Source organism: Oncorhynchus nerka, linkage group LG15 (assembly GCF_034236695.1).
Source record: "Oncorhynchus nerka isolate Pitt River linkage group LG15, Oner_Uvic_2.0, whole genome shotgun sequence".
Taxonomy (NCBI): Eukaryota; Metazoa; Chordata; class Actinopteri; order Salmoniformes; family Salmonidae; genus Oncorhynchus; species Oncorhynchus nerka.
Window position 1 is genome coordinate 66,787,584 of NC_088410.1, and position 19,988 is coordinate 66,807,571.

Here is a 19,988-nt window from a genome sequence, read left to right on the forward strand (position 1 = left end):
AAAGTACAATCAGAGCTCAGGACCTCAGACTGGGGCGAAGGTTCACCTTCCAACGGGACAACGACCCTAAGCACACAGCCATGACAACGCAGGAGTGTCTTCGGGACAAGTCTCTGATGTCCTTGAGTGGAGAGACCTGAAAATAGCTGTGCCCCGCTGCTCCCCATCCAGCCTGACAGAGCTTGAGGATCTGCAGAGAAGAATGGGAGAAACGTCCCAAATACAGGTGTGCCAAGCTTGTAGCGTCATAATACTCATGTAAATGTGATCTGTTTATTTTTAATACATTTGCTAAAAAAACAAATAATTAAAGGGGGGGGGGGGGAAACAATTGAATCCATTTTAGAATAAGGCTGTAACGTAACAAAATGTGGAAAAAGTCAAGGGGTCTGAATACTTTCCCAAATGCACTGTATCCACTGGGATTCTCTGCCTCTAACTCCATTACAGGGGCTGAGTCACTGGCTTACTAGTGCTCTTCCATGCCGTCCCTAGGAGGGGTGTGTCACTTGAGTGGGTTGAGTCACTGACGTGATCTTCCTGTCCGGGTTGGCGCCCCCCTAGGTTCTGGCCTTTCTAGGGAGTTTCTACCCACCGTGCTTCTACACCTGCATTGCTTGCTGTTTGGGGTTTTAGGCTGGGTTTCTGTACAGCACTTTGATATATCAGCTGTAAGAAGTGAAAAAAAATTACTTGTGTCAGAAATTCAAAAAATGGGAAAGTGGTGCATGCATATGTATTCACCCCCTTTGCTATGAAGCCCCTAAATAAGATATGATGCAACCAATTACCTTCAGAAGTCACATAGTTAAAGTACACCTGTGCGCAATCTCAGTATATATGTATACACACACACACACACACACACACACACACACACACACACACAGCTGTTCTGAAAGGCCCCAGAGTCTGCAAATCCACTACGCAAACAGCACCATGAAGACCAAGGAGCTCTCCAAACTGGTCAGGGACAAAGTTGGAGAAGTACAGATCAGGGTTGAGTTATAAAAAATATCTACAACTTTGAACATCCCACAGAGCACTATTAAATCCATTATTTTTAAAAATTGAAAGAATATGGCACCACAACAAACCTGCCAAGAGAAGGGCGCCCACCAACACTCACGGACCAGCCAAGAAGAGCATTAATCAGAGAGGCAACAAAGAGACCAAAGACAACACTGAAGGAGCTGCAAACCTCCCCAGCGGAGATTGAAGTAAATAAGCAAACATTTGGTGTTCGCCAAAAGGCACGTGGGAGACTCTCCAAACATATGGAAGAATGGTACTCCGGTCAGATGAAACTAAAACTGAGCTTTTTGACCATCAAGGAAAACAATGTCTGGCGCAAACCCAACACCTCATCACCCCAAGAACCCTATCCCCACAGTGAAGCATGTGGGGATGATCATTGGGGAGTGAATGACGTGATCTTGTCTACAGTTGGAATGGTCTTGCATTCTTTTAAAGTAACTCTTCACAGACTAATAAAATATCACAAATCAAAGTCTAAAACTCAACTCCTCCACTATGATCACATTCTTTCATGGCTCTCCTCATCCTCTACTTGTCACTAGGCCAAAATGAAACGAGTTCAAGACGCATCTTTCTGTCCTCAACAGTAACAACTGAAGGGACCAATCTAATGGTTAGGCTCAACAGTCATTCAATGGGCAAACAAGTCACTTACATGGCAACGAAGATGTGTCATTCATACACCCCCCCCCTATTCTGTTATTATTCTGTTCCTCTGGATTTTGAATGAGTGTGGCTGAGAGAAATCCAATATAAAACCTGGTAGGTAAGACCTTTAAAACTAAATCATGGAGAGAACAGCTGGAGCGACAGTAGACATTTTCCACCTTACATCTGAGAGCCAATACAATCTTCATGTTATCATTCAGTGCTGCTAGGAAATGGTATGACAGTGGACCATAATTTCACTAAATATGAATGAGATCATTCAGTGAAGAAGATAGCATCCTGGGATTTTAAAAAAACAACACTGGTAAGAAGAAACTGCAATTTTATCATCCTATTATTACTTTCTTTGTTGTTGAATTTTACCCCCCTTTCTCCCCAATTTCATGGTATCCAATTGTTAGTATGTTACTATCTTGTCTCATCGCTACAACTCCCGTACGGGCTCGGGAGAGACGAAAGTCAAAAGCCATGCATCCTCCGAAACACAACCCAACCGCACTGCTTCTTAACACAGCGCGCATCCAACCAGGAAGCCAGCCACACCAATGTGTCGGAGGAAACCGTGCACCTGGGACCTGGTTAGCGTGCACTGCGTCCGGCCCGCCACAGGAGTCGCTAGTGCACGATGAGACAAGGATATCCCTACCGGCCAAACCCTCCCTAACCCGGACGACGCAATTGTGGGTCGCCCCACGGACCTCCCGGTCGCGGCCGGCTGCGACAGAGCCTGGGCGCGAACCCAGAGTCTCTGGTGGCACAGCTAGCACTGTGATGCAGTGCCCTAGACCACATCTTATTACTTTTAAAAGCAATAATCATTCTGGAAACATATTCACATTAGAAACATCCACAAACCCTTTACATTTTAGATTGTTTCATGAGAAACCCCTTTAGTTGACTTAACTACCAGAACTTATTTTCAACATGAGCAACAGGAATGTAAAATCAAGTAATCGATCAAGTGAACGGGAATAGAAACATGAAGACTTACAATGACAGCCCTGAATGAAATGACAAGCTGATGTGGAAGGTGATAATGAGCATAAATAACAGGGAATGTCTCAAACATGGAACAGTTCTGCCTTGAGTACAGTTCATTTTTTAGAGATAGCGTGAGAATTATCCTACATTATTTTATATTATCCTACATTATTTTATATAAATCAATAAATGTTTTACTCAAAGCAATCTGCAAAACACTTTTAAACATAGTTGACATTCAATCTTTACAAATACTTTAAAAATGGTTCAGTTTATACTTTGATCAAGCTACAATATACAAGAGGTAAAATGAGGCCAAACAGGTCCTCAATAATAAAATACTTTTTGATCGGAGACATCCATAATTGTCAGGACCATCTTATAACCCTGTCGACCACTCCATGAACATAACTAGTGACTGACTTACTATAGTAAACAACTAAAGTGATCATAGTCATCATAGACAAAAAGGAACAGAACAGCCTAACCCATTGAGAAACAGCCTAACCCATTGAGAAACAGCCTAACCCATTGAGAAACAGCCTAACCCATTGAGAAACAGCCTAACCCATTGAGAAACAGCCTAACCCATTGAGAAACTAATAGGATGCATTTAAGATTCATTTCACAGACAGAGATTAAGACTATTCCTGGACTAAGAACCATTTTCAATGGAGAATCTCCACTGAAGATGGTTTTTAGTCCAGGACCAGGCTTAATCCGTGTGGAAAACCAGCCCCAAAAGTCTGAAGTCAGTGAAATTGATTACCCTAACCTTGTAGACCGATGTAAAAACCTGGTGATGATAGTGCAAATATGTCTCCACACATAAGGTGCTGTTATTCACATTATACAGATTCAACATGTCTAGGGTTTCACAATGAGGGGGCTTTGCATTAATAAGAGGTAAACTAGTACCTAAACAGGTATCCGGATCTATTTTGTTTATATGCTTTACCTTGGGTTTTCATTTCAACCAAAGGCTTAAGTGATGAATGGATGGAAAATAATTCCATCATGACTTTGTTCAATTATCTTGTGCTTTTCAATTCCCATCCACTGTGTACAAACAAATGATAAACAAACATGAAATCCCTGAAAGATACAGAATTCAGTCACATATTCCAGGGGTGAACAGCTGAGGCTACAAGCTGTGTCCATCCTGGAGCAGCATATAATGTACATAACAACGGATGATTTATATAAACCCTGGATTGCTGATGCTATGTATTGGCCACATGTCAAAAATGATTCTATAGCTTCCAACATCTTTTTTTACAATGGAGATGTACAGAGATAGCTGTGGGGTGGCTTCAATACAACGCCCCCTATCAGTCATCCAGGGTTTATACACATAATTGAAAACAACAGTGTACATAATGCATGCGCACAGACACACACACACTCATCAGCTGGCAAAGTGCTGGTAAAAGGCCAGTTTGATCCTCTCTATAAGGTGACACAGTTTGATGGCAGGGCCCAGCTTCAGCCCCATACACTCCTGTACTGTGGGCAGGCTCAGCAACAGCAGGGCCTGACCATCTATCTCCTGTCAACACACACAACAACATGGCTCAGTGCACTGTGCGTGTGTATGTGTGTACACATGTGTATTGCCTTCTCCACACCGAAGTGTGTGTGTGTGTGTGTGTGTGTGTGTGTCACTCCTACTTGGTCCCTGAATATGCGCGCCAGCGGGGAACAGTCAGTGGTTCTGATGAAGTGAGTCACGTCAGTGATGCTCCAGCCCAGAGGACTGCTGTCCAGATGCAGCTTCTCCTGCACCTCCACCCGCCCACTCTGAGACAGAACACAAAAACAAGGAGTTCCACATATATAGTTCTAGGATCAGTGTGTGTGTGTGTGTGTAATTATGCAACAGCCACTACCATAGATGAGGGGGGCTGGTTATCATCATCTGAGTAAGAGGTTAATTGGGGTCCTTCCCGAGGGCGAGGTTCTGGAGGGGTGGGACGGGGAGAGGCGGGTTGGGACTCCCTCTCTAACACCTCAGAGTCACCCTGCTGCTCTGAGCCCGAATCCTCCTCACTCAGAGAGTAGTCCTCATCCAGGTCCTCCTCCTCCTCCTCCTCCTCTCCACTACCCTGGGGTGCAAAGAAAGAGTACAGTTATGAGTTTGATTACTTTCCATATAAAAGGTGCCCATAAAATCAGATGTAGAATCAGATTGCACTGCGTCCTACCCCAAATCCTAACCTTAACTATTCAAAAATCTCTGACCTTGTACCAGTGGTTGAGGGAAACTAAACTTCTAGCTTCTCTTCCAAAAATGTACAGCTACAAAACCTAGGAAGCCCATGGTTCTCACCCCCTTCCATAGACTTACACAGTAATTATGACAACTTCCGGAGGATGTCCTCCAACCTATCAGCATGAACTGACATGTTATTCACCCAATCAAAAGATCAGAGAATGAATCTAGTACTGAAAGCACAAGCTACAGCTAGCTAGCACTGCATAAAATGTGGTGAGTAGTTGACTCGAAGAGATAGAGTTTTGAACAAATGAATTTCTTCAAAAATGAAGGAGAAGCAAGAGATGGCGAGAGAGATATTTCAAGAAAAAAAAATCTATTTAAGTTTCAATTACTTAGCTAGCAAATGCAGCTAGCTAGTTTAGCCTACTCAAACACCAGGCTCAAACAGAGGGATGCTATGACTATCCAATACAACACTGGAACTCTTCCAAGTCAAGGTAATCTTTTGGTTTTACTGATTTATTGCCACCGGGGCCCGCTGGTGTAACTGCTAAACTGCTTAATGACTGTACACTAAAATTACTGCATGATTGTAGTGGGTTTACTAATGCGTCATTAGCTATGTTGATTATGACGTTACTTTAGCTAGTATGGTGACAACAATGTAGGCTGTGTGTAGCGGTTCTAATATGGTTTGGCTTGGAAAGGTTCTCGCCTGGTCACATACAGCTGATGTGTTGCGCAATGAAGTCCACAAGCAAAAGGACAAGGTGAGAGGAGGAGAGCGCATAGAAGTGAGAAGGATTACAACGTGGCTGCTATGAAAGTGAACTGTGTTCACGTGTGATCAGGGATGTATTCATTCCGCCAATTCTGTTGTAAAAACGTTTCTCAAACAGAAGCACACAGAACGAAACAGGTATAAACAAACCTGGATTTGTCCAACAGAAACTTGTTTGCAACTGTTGGACTAACAATTACACCCTATATCAGCTAGATGCAGGCAAGAGTGTGCAAGGCAGTATTTAATGTCACCTCAAATTTGTCTCTCGACCCGTGTGCGCCTACGTTGTAAACTTTCATTCATAGGCAAGGTTGTAGCAACCTCATGATGGGTATAGGGAAAATGAGAGTTTCATGTAGTAGCCTAAACCGATCGCTGAACTGGGTGAATGGAATATGAATGACAGTCAGCCAATATGCTGTAATGGAAAAAAGGGGCATGAAAAAAACATTAAAAAGCATCAACGCCACTGGTCAACAGAATATCATCTTTTCAAAGTGAGATTTTCACTGAACAGTTACTTTAATGTGTTGAATGTCAGTATATGCAGTACCAGTGGGGAGCAAGCAGGGGTGCTGTCCACAGAGGTAAACAGGCGTTTTTTGCAGACAGACAGGGGCTTCCTCTTCTTCCTCCTGCTCCCCTCTTTGGTGCTGATATCCAGGTTAGTGTGACCGCCAGGGGGACGGCCAATACGCTTGGTCTTCTTCTTACCGTAGTAATGAGCTATAGAGTACATAGACAGACACCAAGGAAACTATCTTAGAAAAATAATAGCAGGAGTGGTATTCATGACTGTATAGCTAAATATTGATAAGTACATTGTGAATACAAATCGGTGTGTCTGTCTATACATGCATACGTGTGTGTGTGTGTAAGGTAGCACGTACTGTATTTAGTCTTGGTGAGCAGGGAACAGTTCTCTGAGCAGTGTTCCAGCACCATGTGAGGTGTGATCAGGTTGGGGCAGCACTCCAGCCTCACACATGTCCTCCTGCAGAACTCAGCCACCTGGTCAGCCGTACGGGAAATCCCCACAGTGGCCCGGTAACTCTTCCCTTTGTACCTACACACCACCATCCAGAGCAGGATAGGTACACCCATTAATACGGTCTGTCAGAGACCAATGTGGCAGAGAGCATCTCTCCCAGTTCCTGCATCCAGTATGATGTTCATGGAGCAGAGAAAACGTATATCCTCAGTGTCACGTGACTACTACCATATACAAGCATTTCGCTACACCCACAATAACATCTGCTAAATGTGACCAATAAAATTTTAATCGATAAACAGTGGCGTTATGGTGATTACATAGTGACCCAGAACAGAGCAAATCTACCTCGTACAGAAAACTCAGTTTCTCTACCGTTTCTCATTTTATCCAAACACTGTACAATCTAAACCGTCATGGTATCACTATCATGTTAGTGTTGTTATGGTGTATACTGTGGTCTGTCTATTGGTTGGGTAGACGGACTTGGCCTTGAGAGTCTCTCCCTGGCCGTGCCGCCTCAGCTCTGGGTCCTGCTGCAGCTCCCTCAGCACCCGGCTGGGCTTGTAGGCCGAGCTGATCAGCAGCGTCAACACCTGGACCACAGGGCAGGAGGATACGGGGGGTTAGAAGTACACACTGTAGGATACAGCACAGAATCAAACAGGACACGAGTGGATTATGTATCTGTATGGTGATATCAGTGAGAAGTCATCTACAGGAGCGCGTGTGTTAATAATTCATTACATTTGTAAAGCGCTTTTCATTATACAGAATAATCTAAAAGTGCATAACATTTTTTTTAAATGAACCAAATGAATGAAAAAAAACAGACACAACTAGACAGGGAAACTGACACAAAGAACACAGCTCATGCTACAAGAGACACGGACACCAAGAAGCACAGCTATCAACTGAAATTATTCCTAAAGAGAAAGTTCTTTAGACCCCTTTAAAAGTGTGCCTACAGGTGGTCCGGGAGGGCATTATAGAGGCTGGGGGAGGTCGAGATGAAAGCCTAATCCCCCAAGGAGCCGAGATTAATCCTGGGGGCGTGTAGGAGCAGGCTTGACCTGAGGGTGCGGGTGAGGTTTTGGAGGGAGAGCAGTTCTTTGAGATAAGGAGGGGTATTGCCACGAATACACCGGAATGTCAATCCGGAATGAGACGGGGAGCGAGTGCAGAGATGCCATGATGGGGGTGATGTGATGGTGTTTCCACACACTGACCAGGATCCTGGCAGCACTGTTCAGGATGTATTGGGGCTTCTGAAGACTCCTGCCAGGGCTCCTGATGAAGAGTGTGTTACAGTAGTCCAGCCCTGAGGAGATAAAGGCATGGATGAGCTTCTCCGCATCAGACTGAGTGAGGGTGGGACGGAGTTGGGCAATGTTCTTGAAGTGATAGAATGACACTTTACGTGGCTGTCAAAGGTCGGGGAGAAATCAAGCTTTACACCCAGATTGGAAACTGGGGGAGAGAGAGGGATGTGCTGTCCTGCAATGTTGAGGTATGTTATTGGTGAGTGCTGGACCTGGAGGGGGGTGCCAACATGTCGGGCCTCGGTTTTGCTGCTGTTCAGTTGAAGGACGTTTTCCTTCATCCATCTACTCAAGGAATGTGTTCATCAGCATAACAATGGAATGAGATTCCATGCCGGGTAATGACACGAGGGGGAACATGTACAGGACGAACAGGATGCGTCCAAGAACAGATCCTTGTGGTACACCGCAGGTGACGTGGTGGGTCCGGGACCTGGGCCCACCTAGCAACACATACTCAGTCCTGTGAGAGGTAGGAGTGGAACCAGCTCAGAACTGGTCCAGACAGTCCGGTGGCGTCCAGGAAGCGTTCAAGTAGGATGGGGTGGGCGACAGTGTCAAATCCTGCACTCAAGTCCAGGGGGATCAGGGGACAGGGGGAGCCTGCACCAGCAGGTCGTTGGTGACCCTGAGTAGGGCCGTTTCAGTGCTGTGGGCCGGCCAGAAACCTGACTGGAACTTCTCAAATACTGTAGGTTGTTCAGACTGAGATGGTCCTGGAGCTGTACAGCAGCCACTTATTCTAAAACCTTGGAGAGGAAGGGGAGATTGGATGTTGGCCTGATATTTTTAGATTGAGAGGAGCTTGTAGATGTGTGCTGCTGTCTCGCTCACCTCTTTCAGCACCAGGACACAGTTGCCGGGGCCGATGCTCTGGGGCAGCTCTGCGATGCGGCCCTTGTTCAGGTAGGGGCCAGAGAAACAGAGGTGGTTGAAGAAGATCTTTGGGCAGCTGTACTTTCCGTTCCCCTGAGCTGCTGACAGACACAGACGTGAGATTCTCATACGCATTATTTTTGCACAAATTATTTTTCACAAGGTATTACACTCACCGCTCTCTGATTGGCTCAGATCCTGCTGCCTCGCTGCATGGGGCGCGGCATTAAGTTGAGATCTGCCATCGGATCAAACCCAAATACACATACAGTTAGAAATAAAAACTGACAAGTCAAAGTTGGTAGAGTAGAGGAATATAGGTTCAGCTTTTTCATTTCGATTCCCACTGTCTCTCAGTAATGTGCAGTCTGCAAAAACTCACTGCTTCTCTGGTTGCACCACGGCCACACAGCTCTTCCTCGGAGCTGCAACAGAAGAGGTCAAAAGTCAAACTATATTTGACAGTAACCGACAGATAAAACACTGACATAGACCAATCCCCAAAATGGACAGGAGGGTCTTGTTTGGAGCCTAACCTGTAGCTTTGGAGGGGTGTTGGAGGGGGTAGCCGTTACTCTCACACCAGCTGACTGGAAAGATGTCCAGGGAGTCCACATGCGTGATGACATCAGGAAGCGTCTGCTTCAACCCTGGAGAGAACACACAGAGCAGAGGGAGGAAGGTATAAACACGTAAACACTATGTAAATAGAACACTTGAGAATTCAGGTAGCTGAAATTACCACACAAAACTGACTTGGTCGTAGTGATAATATTCACAAGATCAACATCCTTCCCCCAAAACCCTTACATCTCTCCAACCCAGCACTTTCTCTCCCTTCTACAGCTGTTCTGTTCTCACCTTCTAGACCTAGCCAGATGTGCTGACCTCTGACCCTGGTTACAGTTGCCATGTGGATGTATTTAGGAGAGATGGGATTCACCGCCTCCAGCCTCATGAACTCAACAAAGTCATGATCACTCTGCTCCTGGAGGAAAAACACCTGTCATCAGTCAGTGGTATAATATATATGTGTGTGTGTGTGTGTGTGTGTGTGTGCGTGCATGTGTGTATGTGTGTATGTCTCACCACAGGAAAACAGCTCTCTGGCGCTCCCTCTGCGCCACACTGTTTCAGGTAATACGCCCAGTCAAAGTCCTGACCCTGGTAACCTACACACCCACATACACAGGAACACAGTAAAATTTCACTGGGAAATGCAGTACAGTGCATAAGATGAGTGTATTCCACAGGTGGGACCAAGTCACTATTATTAAGTCACAAGGTCCGAGTCTCAAGTCGAGAACCGGCCGAGTCAAGTCCAAGTTGTGCAATCTAAGGGCAAGTCAAGTCACAAGTAAAAAACAAACCTTTATTAAAAAAAAATGTTTAAGCTACCAGGCAGCCCTTTTCATTGATCCATTTCAAGCAATTTTGACATAACAAAAGACCAGCAGACCTATGTTAGTCATTGTTGATTGATGCCCCATTACTGGTGAGCTTGCAAAGTAAACCGTTAATATTCTCGATCACCAAACTATTTTTGGAGCTGCATATTTATTTATGGCAAACCGCTCTCCCTACAAAGTGCAGTTTGTGCTGCACCCGGTCCTTCAGCTGGCCAGGAAATCAGCCATCTGTTCGCTAGCTTAGTGGTTCTCAAACGGAGTGTGCACGCACACGCACGTGCACACAATTTCTGTTCAGATGTCGCCTGTCATTTCAGATATAAACGGTGCTGCATTTTCAAAAAACACAAGACACCTGCACTTGGAGCTGAAAGTCATTCACGTTAGCATTCAATATCCACTTGGGATATCGTGCCTGTATCCAGCGAAGGTTGCAGGATCGGTTGGAAAGCATGGTTTTGTCTGTAGACTTTTTCTTCCTCACAAATATCGTAATTAGTTAGCCAGAATATGTTGCATCTTCATCCCATGAGTATTGAGGTTAGAACTATCTGTAGTCAGAAGTCCTACCCACCACTGAGCTATATAAGTAACCCATCCAAACTAGTCCCATCTGAAATATCCAGCTAGTCTTTTGTTCTGGTAAAGATGCGTGAGTAGCAGATTGCTAAATGGTATTTTATATGAAGAAAAAAAAAGTGCCAGGCAAAACCTGAGAAAATTAAAGTGCTGTCTTGTCTGGTCATTCATCTGGATGTGAGCCCGCCTTTGAGCGCCAATGCTGATGACTGGTCAACAGTCAAAATGTGCCACTTTTTGGTTCTGAAGCACAGATGCGATGTTTTTGAAAGAAGAAGTTTGTGCAATGCCGTAGGTATGTTAGTTAGCTATGTTAGTGGCCAGATTGAACAAACAAAGGAATAAATATAAACGCCAAATGGTAGGCTATACAGAGCCTTCAGAAAGTATTCACACCCCTCCACTCTTCCCACTTGGCTGTGTTACAGCCTGAATTTAAAATGGATTCAATTGAGATTGGCCTACACACACAATACCCTGTACTGTCAAAGTGTAATTACGTTTAGACATTTTGGCAAATTAATTCAAAATGAAACGCTGAAATGTCTTGAGCCAATAAGTATTCAACACCTTTGTTATGGCCTTAATACGTTCAGGAATAACAATGTGCTTAACAAGTCACATAACGGGCTCCCGAGTGGCGCAGCAGTCTAAGGTGCTGCATCTCAGTGCAAGAGGCGTCCCCTACAGTACCCGGTTCGATTCCAGGCAGTATTACACCCGGGCCGTGATTGGGAGTCCCATAGGGCAGCGCACAATTGGCCCAGCGCAGTCCTGGTTTAGCCCGGGGTAGGCCTTCATTGTAAATAAGAATTTGTTCTTAAATGAGTTCCCTAATAAATACATTTTAAAAAGCTGCATGGACTCACTCTGTATGTGTGCAATAATATTGTTTAACATGATTTTTGAATGACTACCTCATCTCTGTACCCCACACATACAGATAATTGTAAGGTCCTTCAGTCGATCAGTGATTTTCAAACACATATTCAACCACAAAGACCAGGAAGGTTTTCCAATGCCTCGCAACAAAGAGCACCTATTGCTAGATGGGTAAAAATAAAATAAAAAGCAGACATTGAATATCTGGAGACTCTCTGCAACAAAATTAGTGACAAAACCCTGGCCAGATAAGTTCAGTCTCAAGTCAAAGTCGAGTCACGAGTCTTGATGCTCCAAGTCTGAAGTTATTTTATTTTCTATCAAGTCATGTGACTCCTCCACACCTCTGGTTTATTCTGCCTCACCTGGAGGGGGACTGAGGGGTACCCCATTTTTAAGGCTCCACTGGACAGGGAAGATTTCAGTGCTTCCATGGTGACAGAGGAATGATGAGCCAGGCCCCGCTCCCTCACTGTCTCCGTGTAGACTGTCCATCTGCACCAGGAAGTACTGTTCATTCAACACCTGGGGAACACAATGATGACATCACTGTTGCAGCCCCATGCAACTAGGTGCAACCTATCACACACTATACGTAATTGATAAACACGGAAGAAGCTGTGTGGGTGCGGTGATGGTGTTACTTTGGTGAAACCATTTATAACCATTGTGTAAATGTAACACTAAATAGCTGTGTGCCACTTCTGAAAAGACTGTGCACGCACAAAAATATTGAGATTTATAAACTTGGGAGCACACCACACGTTTCCCGTTATAAATCAGACCTGTGGTGAAACTGTGTATGCGTGAACGAACATTATAACTCCACATGAAAACTGCCCATCATTCACCTTCTATGGTGACAATAATGCCCTTATTTGCTGTATACTTTGGAAGTATTGGAATTAGGCCAAGACAGTTTCTAAGGAAATAGCAATGCAAGGCGAACTTAATCAATTGTCTTTGGAGAGGTTGGCAGAATGTTTTCTTTTGCTTTGACTTTTGCTGTGTCTGAACATGTCAGAAAGACAAAATCAATTGGAAAATTGTTGAAGACCAGTAAAAAGATTGTTTGATATATCAATAATATTTTGTATATACTTTTCCCCAAACCTAAATATGCTGCACTGCCCACAAATTCTGAAACATTGTCTACAGTAGGCCTACTGCTTACAGTGGTAGTCTACACACTTCAATGCAAAAAAGTGTTTAATGTCCGTTGGTGACATGGGGGCATTACCTTGGTGACAGTAGCTGGGCTGATGTTGAAGGGGGAAGCGGGGTTCACCGCCTCCAACTTCATCCCCTCAGAGAAGCAGTGAGGAGAGAGGACTGGCCTGTCCTACAAACACACAGAAGATATGTCAGAGGGAGACAGAGAAGCAGTGAGGAGAGAGGACTGGCCTGTCCTACAAACACACAGAAGATATGTCAGAGGGAGACAGAGAAGCAGTGAGGAGAGAGGACTGGCCTGTCCTACAAACACACAGAAGATATGTCAGAGGGAGACCGAGAAGCAGTGAGGAGAGAGGACTGGCCTGTCCTACAAACACACAGAAGATATGTCAGAGGGAGACAGAGAAGCAGTGAGGAGAGAGGACTGGCCTGTCCTACAAACACACAGAAGATATGTCAGAGGGAGACAGAGAAGCAGTGAGGAGAGAGGACTGGCCTGTCCTACAAACACACAGAAGATATGTCAGAGGGAGACAGAGAGGGCAGAGAGGGGGAGATGTAAAGCATACCTTAAAGAAATCTCGATTGAAGGCTTCTTCTTTAGGCTGTCTGATGGTCTTTCTCACCTCCTCCCACTCTGCTTCACTGCGCAAACCACAAAGCACTGAAACACAGCAGTGACATTATCACTAAGTAACTCTCATTAATACTTAAACACACACAAAGCATCCAAACAAACACAAAGTGGTCAGCAGGCAACAGTGGTCAGCAGGCAACCAGCCCAGCATTAATACACCTTATTCAAGGACCAGGGTTGGTCAACAGCATCACAAGGTGCACCACAAGGTACAGAGGCAGTTCTGTTCCTTACCAGCAGGTGGGATGAGAGAGCAGCTGTTCTCCTCAGCCCAGCCAGGTGGGTGCAGGAGGGGGTCCAGGTAGAATACCCATCGCCTGGCCAGTGACTGGGTGAGCCCCTCTGTCCCAGCGTAGCACAGACACAGACGGCCCCCTATGTTGTCCTCCACCTGCGCCCCCCAGGCCACCCCTGGGTCCACACTGTCCTGCAGCTCCACACACCACCCAATGGGAAACAGGTCTGCTGGGTCTCCCCCTGCCTGAGCCTGGACATGTTGACATTTTTTTATTTAAAAAATACTGTAAAATAAATGTAAAAAATAATCAAGCTTTTCTGACATGAGAGGTGATGTTGAATAGGTCCTAGCTATAGTTATGGTCCTGGTGTCCCCACTCCTCCCTCTCCCACTCACCCCCTGCAGCAGGTGTGCTGGTGCACTCCCTCCCTGAGCCAGAGCCTCCTCTAGGACAGCCTCCCAGTCACCATGTTTCTCACGGACACCTGGACCCACATCACATTCATAAATTGTGTGCATCTTTAAGCTGTTAATTCCTGTATACAGTTGAAGTCAGAAGTTCCCATACTGTACACTTAGGTTGGAGTCATTAAAACTCGTTTTTTCAACCACTCCACCAATTTCTTGTTAACAAACTATAGTTTTGGCAAGTTGGTTAAGACATCTACTTTGTGCATGAAACACAAGTCATTTTTCCAACAATTGTTTACAGAGAGATTATTTCATTTATAATTCACTGTATCACAATTCCAGTGGGTCAGAAGTTTACATACACTAAGTTGACTGTGCCCTAATTGACATCATTTGAGTCAATTGGAGGTGTACCTGTGGATGTATTTCAAGGCCTACCTTCCAACTCAGTGGCGATTTGCTTTACATCATGGGAAAATCAAAAGAAATCAGCCAAGACCTCAGAATAAAAATTGTAGACCTCCACAATCTGGTTCATCCTTGGGAGCAAGTTCCAAATGCCTGAAGGTACCACGTCTCCTAGAGATGAACGTACTTTGGTGCGAAAACTGCAAATGAATCCCAGAATAACAGCAAGGGACCTTGTGGAGATGCTGGAGAAAACAGGTACAAAAGTATCCACTTCCACAGTAAAACAAGTCAAATATTGACATAACCTGAAAGGCCGCTCAGCAAGGAAGAAGCCACTGCTCCAAAACCGCGTTAAAAAAGCCAGACTACAGTTTGCAACTGCACATGGGGACAAAGATTGTACTTTTTGGAGAAATGTCCTCTGGTCTGATGAAACAAAAATAGAACTGTTTGGCCATAATGACCATCGTTATGTTTGGAGTAAAAAGGGGGAGGCTTGCAAGCCGAAGAACACCAACCCAACCGTAAAGCACGGGGGTGGCAGCATCATGTTGTGGGGGTGCTTTGCTGAAGGAGGGACTGGTGCACTTCACAAAATAGATGGCATCATGAGGTAGGAAAATTATGTGGAAATTATATTGAAGCAACATCTCAAGACATCAGTCAGGAAGTTAAAAACCTCTTCGAACTACCTATCCCGGATCCGGTATATTTGTCATCAGCAACGCTGAATAGCATAGCGCAAGTCAAAAAATATTACTAGAAAATATTCATATTCATGAAATCACAAGTGAAATATAGCGAAACACAGCTTACTTAGCCTTTTGTTAATTACCCTGTCGTCTCAGATTTTGAAATTATGCTTTACAGCGAAAACAATACAAGCGTTTGTGTAAGTTTATCGATAGCCTAGCATAGCATTATGTACACTTCGCATCAGGAAGCTTGGTCACGATAATCAGAAAAGCAATCAAATTAACCGTTTACCTTTGATGATCTTCGGATGTTTCCACACACGAGACTCCCAGTTAGACAGCAAATGTTCCTTTTGTTCCATAAAGATATTTTTTATATCCAAATTATCTCCGTTAGTTTGGTGCGTTATGCCCAGGAATCCACCGGAAATAGCGGTCACGGCAACGCAGACAAAAATTCCAAATGATATCCATAATGTCGACAGGAACATGTCAAACGTTTTTTATAATCAATCCTCAAGGTATTTTTCAAGTATCTATTCGATAATATATCAACCGGGACAGTTGGCTTTTCACTAGGACCGGGAGGAACAATGGCTGCCTCTCTCTTTTGCACATAAATCACTCTGAGAGCCCCCACCTGACCACTTACGTATTGTGGTCGTTCACGCTCATTCTTCAAAATAAAGGCCTGAAACTATGTCTAAAGGCTGTAGACACATTGGGGAAGCCATAGAAAAAGGAATCTGGTTGATATCCCTTTCAATGGTCAATAGGGATGCATAGGAACACAGAGCTTTCAAAATAAGAGTAACTTCCGGATTTTTATCAGGCTTTCGCCTGCGATATCAGTTCTGTTATACTCACAGACAATATTTTTACAGTTTTGGAAACATTAGAGTGTTTTCTATCCTAAGCTGTCAATTATATGCATATTCTAGCATCTGGTCCTGACAAATAGGTTGTTTACTTTGGGAACGTTATTTTTCCAAAAATAAAAATAGTGTCCCCTAGCTTCAAGCTTGGTCACAAATGGATCTTCCAAATGGACAATGACCCCAAGCATACTTCCAAAGTTGTGGAAAAAAGGATTAAGGACAACAAAGTCAAGGTATTGGAGTGGCCAAAACAAAGCCCTGACCTCAATCCTATAGAAAATTTGTGGGCAGAACTGAAAAAGTGTGCGAGCAAGGAGGCCTACAAACCTGACTGTTACACCAGCTCTGTCAGGAGGAATGGGGCAAAATTCACCCAACGTATTGTGGGAAGCTTGTGGAAGGCTACCTGAAACGTTTGACCCAAGTTAAACAATTTAAAGGCAATGCTACCAAATACTAATTGAGTGTGTGTAAACTTCTGACCCACTGGGAATGTGATGAAATAAATAAATAATTATCTCTACTATTATTCTGACATTTCACATTCTTAAAATAAAGTGGTAATGCCAACTGGCCTAAAACAGGTAATTTCTACTTGGATTAAATGTCAGGAATTGTGAAAAACTGAGTTTAAATGCATTTGGTTAAGGTGTAAGTAAACTTCCGACTTCAACTGTATATGAAAAACTGTGTATTCCAATACATTTATTTGAGCACAGGGCCCAACCGGTCTACAGCAACACAAACGTATATTGCCATTAACCCCTATGTCACCCCCTCACCATTGGGTGGTCTCATTGGTCGCCCCTGCTGCCTACCCCAACCCAGAGGGTGGAGGTCAGAGGTCATGATGTCAGACCAGAAGTCTGCTCGTCGGTCGTCGTGGTAACCCTCATAGCGCAGCAGCAGCAGTTGGCCACAGGCAGTGATGATGGTAGCCACCCAGTAGGGTTGGTCAGGTTCTGAACGCACAGACACCTCCAGCATCATCCCTGGGGCCAGCCCTGTCTGCAGGCTACGGTCCACCTGACAGGGAGGGAAGGGGAAAGACAACTATAATTCATGTGTGAGTGGATATACAATAAATAGGGCCCTGACCAGGAAAAACACTGGGCCCTAACTATAAGTACCATATCTGCAAATGGGCCCTGATGCAGTGAAATAAGACATACATGTTTGAAGGCGTGATGTGGAACTGCCAATACTCCATTCTCCTCCAGATATTCATCCCAGTTGAAGTCAGACTCCAGGTCAGAGCCTCCTGCTGAAAGACACACAAACTCATTTATAAAGACAGAAAAATACACCACTGCCATTGAACCATTGTGAGACTCACCAGATTCCTGTGCCTCGGGGTTCATGATGCCCCCACTGTGTTCCCAACACCACCCAGAAGACTGTATTAGCAGTAGCTAAAACCACTTTAGATCCAACTGAAAAAGATACAAAGACGACATTAAATATACATGTCTGTGTTTAGTGCCTGGTACTCAGTAACTACAACACACTTATACAGTTCCACTTCCAAGACAAAAAAAAGGTTAGCACTCATGAAGATTTAGGTAGGTTGAGAGGAGAGTTGCTGTCCGTTTTGAATGTGGGACCTTTAGGCACGGCCGGCCTGCTCATTAGGCATCTGCCTATGGCGGCAGATTGACAAGGGCGGCATTTTCTGAGCTAAACTGACCAAGACGCACCTCCAACAACAAAACATCATTCTGCCCCAAAACAATGACAATTTCTCTCAACCAGTGGCATATGGGCTTTTTAGGTGAGCGTTGATGCTGCCCTGTGATAAGCAGTGGCCACTTTGTCAAAGGCTGGGGTGCAAAATATGTTGCTTGTCCATTCCCAGCGCGCCCCTTCAGGGTGCTGTTGGAGAGACACATCGCTGCGGTGCTCCACCCCAAAATTGTATTTCACTTTTATTTAACCAGGTAGGCTAGTTGAGAACAAGTTCTCATTTACAACTGCGACCTGACCAACATAAAGCAAAGCAGTGCGACACAAACAGAGTTACACATGGAATAAACAAACGTACAGTCAATAACACAATAGAAAAGTCTATATACAGTGTGTGTAAATGAGGTAAGATAAGGGAGGTAAGGCAATAAATAGGCCATAGTGGCAAAATAATTACAATTTAGCAATTAAAACACTGGAGTGATCGATGTTCAGAAGATGAATGTGCAAGTAGAGATACTGGGGTGCAAAGGAGAGAAAAAATAACAGTATGGGGATGAGGTAGTTGGATGGGCTATGTACAGGTGCAGTGATCTGTGAGCTGCTCTGACAGCTGGTGCTTAAAGTTAGAGAGGGAGATACGAGTCTCCAGCTTCAGTGATTTTTGCAATTCGTTCCAGTCATTGGCAGCAGAGAACTGGAAGGAAAGGCAATTGGCTTTGGGGGTGACCAGTGAAATATACCTGCTGGAGTGCGTGCTAGCGCGTGCTACGGGAAAGTTTATGGCCTTTTCTGTAGCCTACAGGCTGGAGACAGACTGTATGAATGTATTGAGACTGACACTTTTTACATCATGCAGGTTTCTCCAATCAAATAGCCTGACCTAAATGCTGCCCAATCAAATAGCCTGACCTAAATGCTGCCCAATCAAATAGCCTGACCTAAATGCTGCCCAATCAAATAGCCTGACCTAAATGCTGCCCAATCAAATAAAAGATATGTTAACAAAAATATCCTAAAAACAGGCCAGGTCAAAGTAAAACGGACAATATGGAATGGCCATTCACAACTGTTGTCCAGGAGTTCCACCCCATTGTCATGATCAGTGGTTTCAAGTTGGTATCTGTACATTTTTGACAAGCTGATCATGCGAAAAAATATGATACTTCTGCATGTCCTGCTGTGTAAACACATTGCAAATAGGCTCACCATTACTCCTAAAAAGTTGGGTAGCTGATATTCAGAGCTTAAAATAGTCAAATTGATTTAACACAGGAATAAGGACCAATACAGTCAATGCAACGGACTGTTTTACAAATGGTGGGCCTACCACATGGATGGGCATTCATAAAATTCCATTGCGGGCAGACATGGTAGGCCACACCCAAGTAAACAGGAACCGACGTATTTTTTGGGTGTTTTACAAACTGTAGGCTTACCACTTAGCCGTCGCCTTTTGGAGGTCGTTTTTTTTGTTGCAGTCTGGACCGGCCTTGATTTCCACGGACATTGGATTTTGGTCTGGACCAAATATGAACCAATCATAGACGTCTATGTTTGGTTCAGATTTGGTGTGGTCCAGACCAGCCTTGATTTCAACATCAACGGACATTGATTTTAGGTCCGGTCCGGATTTCAACGTGCAGAAAATATATATTTTAAAAGTCTGGAAAATAAGTATTTTCAACATACGGGAAACACGTATTTTAAACTTTCATTCATAACCAAAAATGAACCTGACTTCAACATCCGGAATATATGTATTTTTCAATGTCTTTCATGCTTTTTCAACGTCCTGGAAAATACTTACTTTTCCCACATAATTCAGAACCTAAACTGGAAAATATTTTAGACGTCTTTTCAACGTCAAGGACCGGCCCTGCCTTTAAGCTTTCTTTCAATTCAATAGACTGTCCATCTCTCTCCCTTCTCTGTCAGGGGTGATCAGTCTCAGGAAGGATTAGAGCCCTGCTTAAAGCAGGCTGTCTGGCCTAGACCCATTCCTACCACACACACACAGCCTTCGATCAGCCTATGAGTTGTTGACATCTTTATTAATTTAAGAAGTCATTAACTGAACTCATCATCCTGAGAAATCCCTGCCTGATAT

At 44.3% G+C, this 19,988-nt stretch overlaps 1 protein-coding gene across 6 annotated transcripts in view; it reads right to left on the reverse strand.

Annotated features, from left to right (window-relative positions):
- Positions 1 to 2,892: 2,892 nt before the first annotated feature.
- Positions 2,893 to 19,988, reverse strand: part of LOC115143157 (scm-like with four MBT domains protein 1) — a 35,040-nt gene continuing 17,944 nt past the window's right edge. For 3 of the 6 annotated variants that reach the window (XM_065001815.1, XM_065001814.1, XM_065001813.1), the window contains exons 2-20: positions 17,368 to 17,628; positions 16,978 to 17,221; positions 14,197 to 14,285; positions 13,797 to 14,049; positions 13,495 to 13,589; positions 12,990 to 13,091; positions 12,115 to 12,274; positions 9,969 to 10,051; positions 9,741 to 9,867; positions 9,416 to 9,529; positions 9,262 to 9,304; positions 9,056 to 9,117; positions 8,838 to 8,977; positions 7,168 to 7,277; positions 6,581 to 6,756; positions 6,244 to 6,416; positions 4,578 to 4,793; positions 4,360 to 4,488; positions 2,893 to 4,237 (exon numbers count right to left, since the gene is read on the reverse strand). In XM_065001815.1, coding sequence (XP_064857887.1) covers positions 4,097 to 4,237; positions 4,360 to 4,488; positions 4,578 to 4,793; positions 6,244 to 6,416; positions 6,581 to 6,756; positions 7,168 to 7,277; positions 8,838 to 8,977; positions 9,056 to 9,117; positions 9,262 to 9,304; positions 9,416 to 9,529; positions 9,741 to 9,867; positions 9,969 to 10,051; positions 12,115 to 12,274; positions 12,990 to 13,091; positions 13,495 to 13,589; positions 13,797 to 14,049; positions 14,197 to 14,285; positions 16,978 to 17,221; positions 17,368 to 17,556 — 2,646 coding nt within the window. In that variant the 5' untranslated portion in view covers positions 17,557 to 17,628 and the 3' untranslated portion in view covers positions 2,893 to 4,096. Of the gene's footprint in view, positions 4,238 to 4,359; positions 4,489 to 4,577; positions 4,794 to 6,243; positions 6,417 to 6,580; positions 6,757 to 7,167; positions 7,278 to 8,837; positions 8,978 to 9,055; positions 9,118 to 9,261; positions 9,305 to 9,415; positions 9,530 to 9,740; positions 9,868 to 9,968; positions 10,052 to 12,114; positions 12,275 to 12,989; positions 13,092 to 13,494; positions 13,590 to 13,796; positions 14,050 to 14,196; positions 14,286 to 16,977; positions 17,222 to 17,367; positions 17,629 to 19,988 lie in introns of those variants that run through there. The other 3 variants (XM_029683279.2, XM_029683276.2, XM_029683275.2) reach the window with 3 other exon arrangements.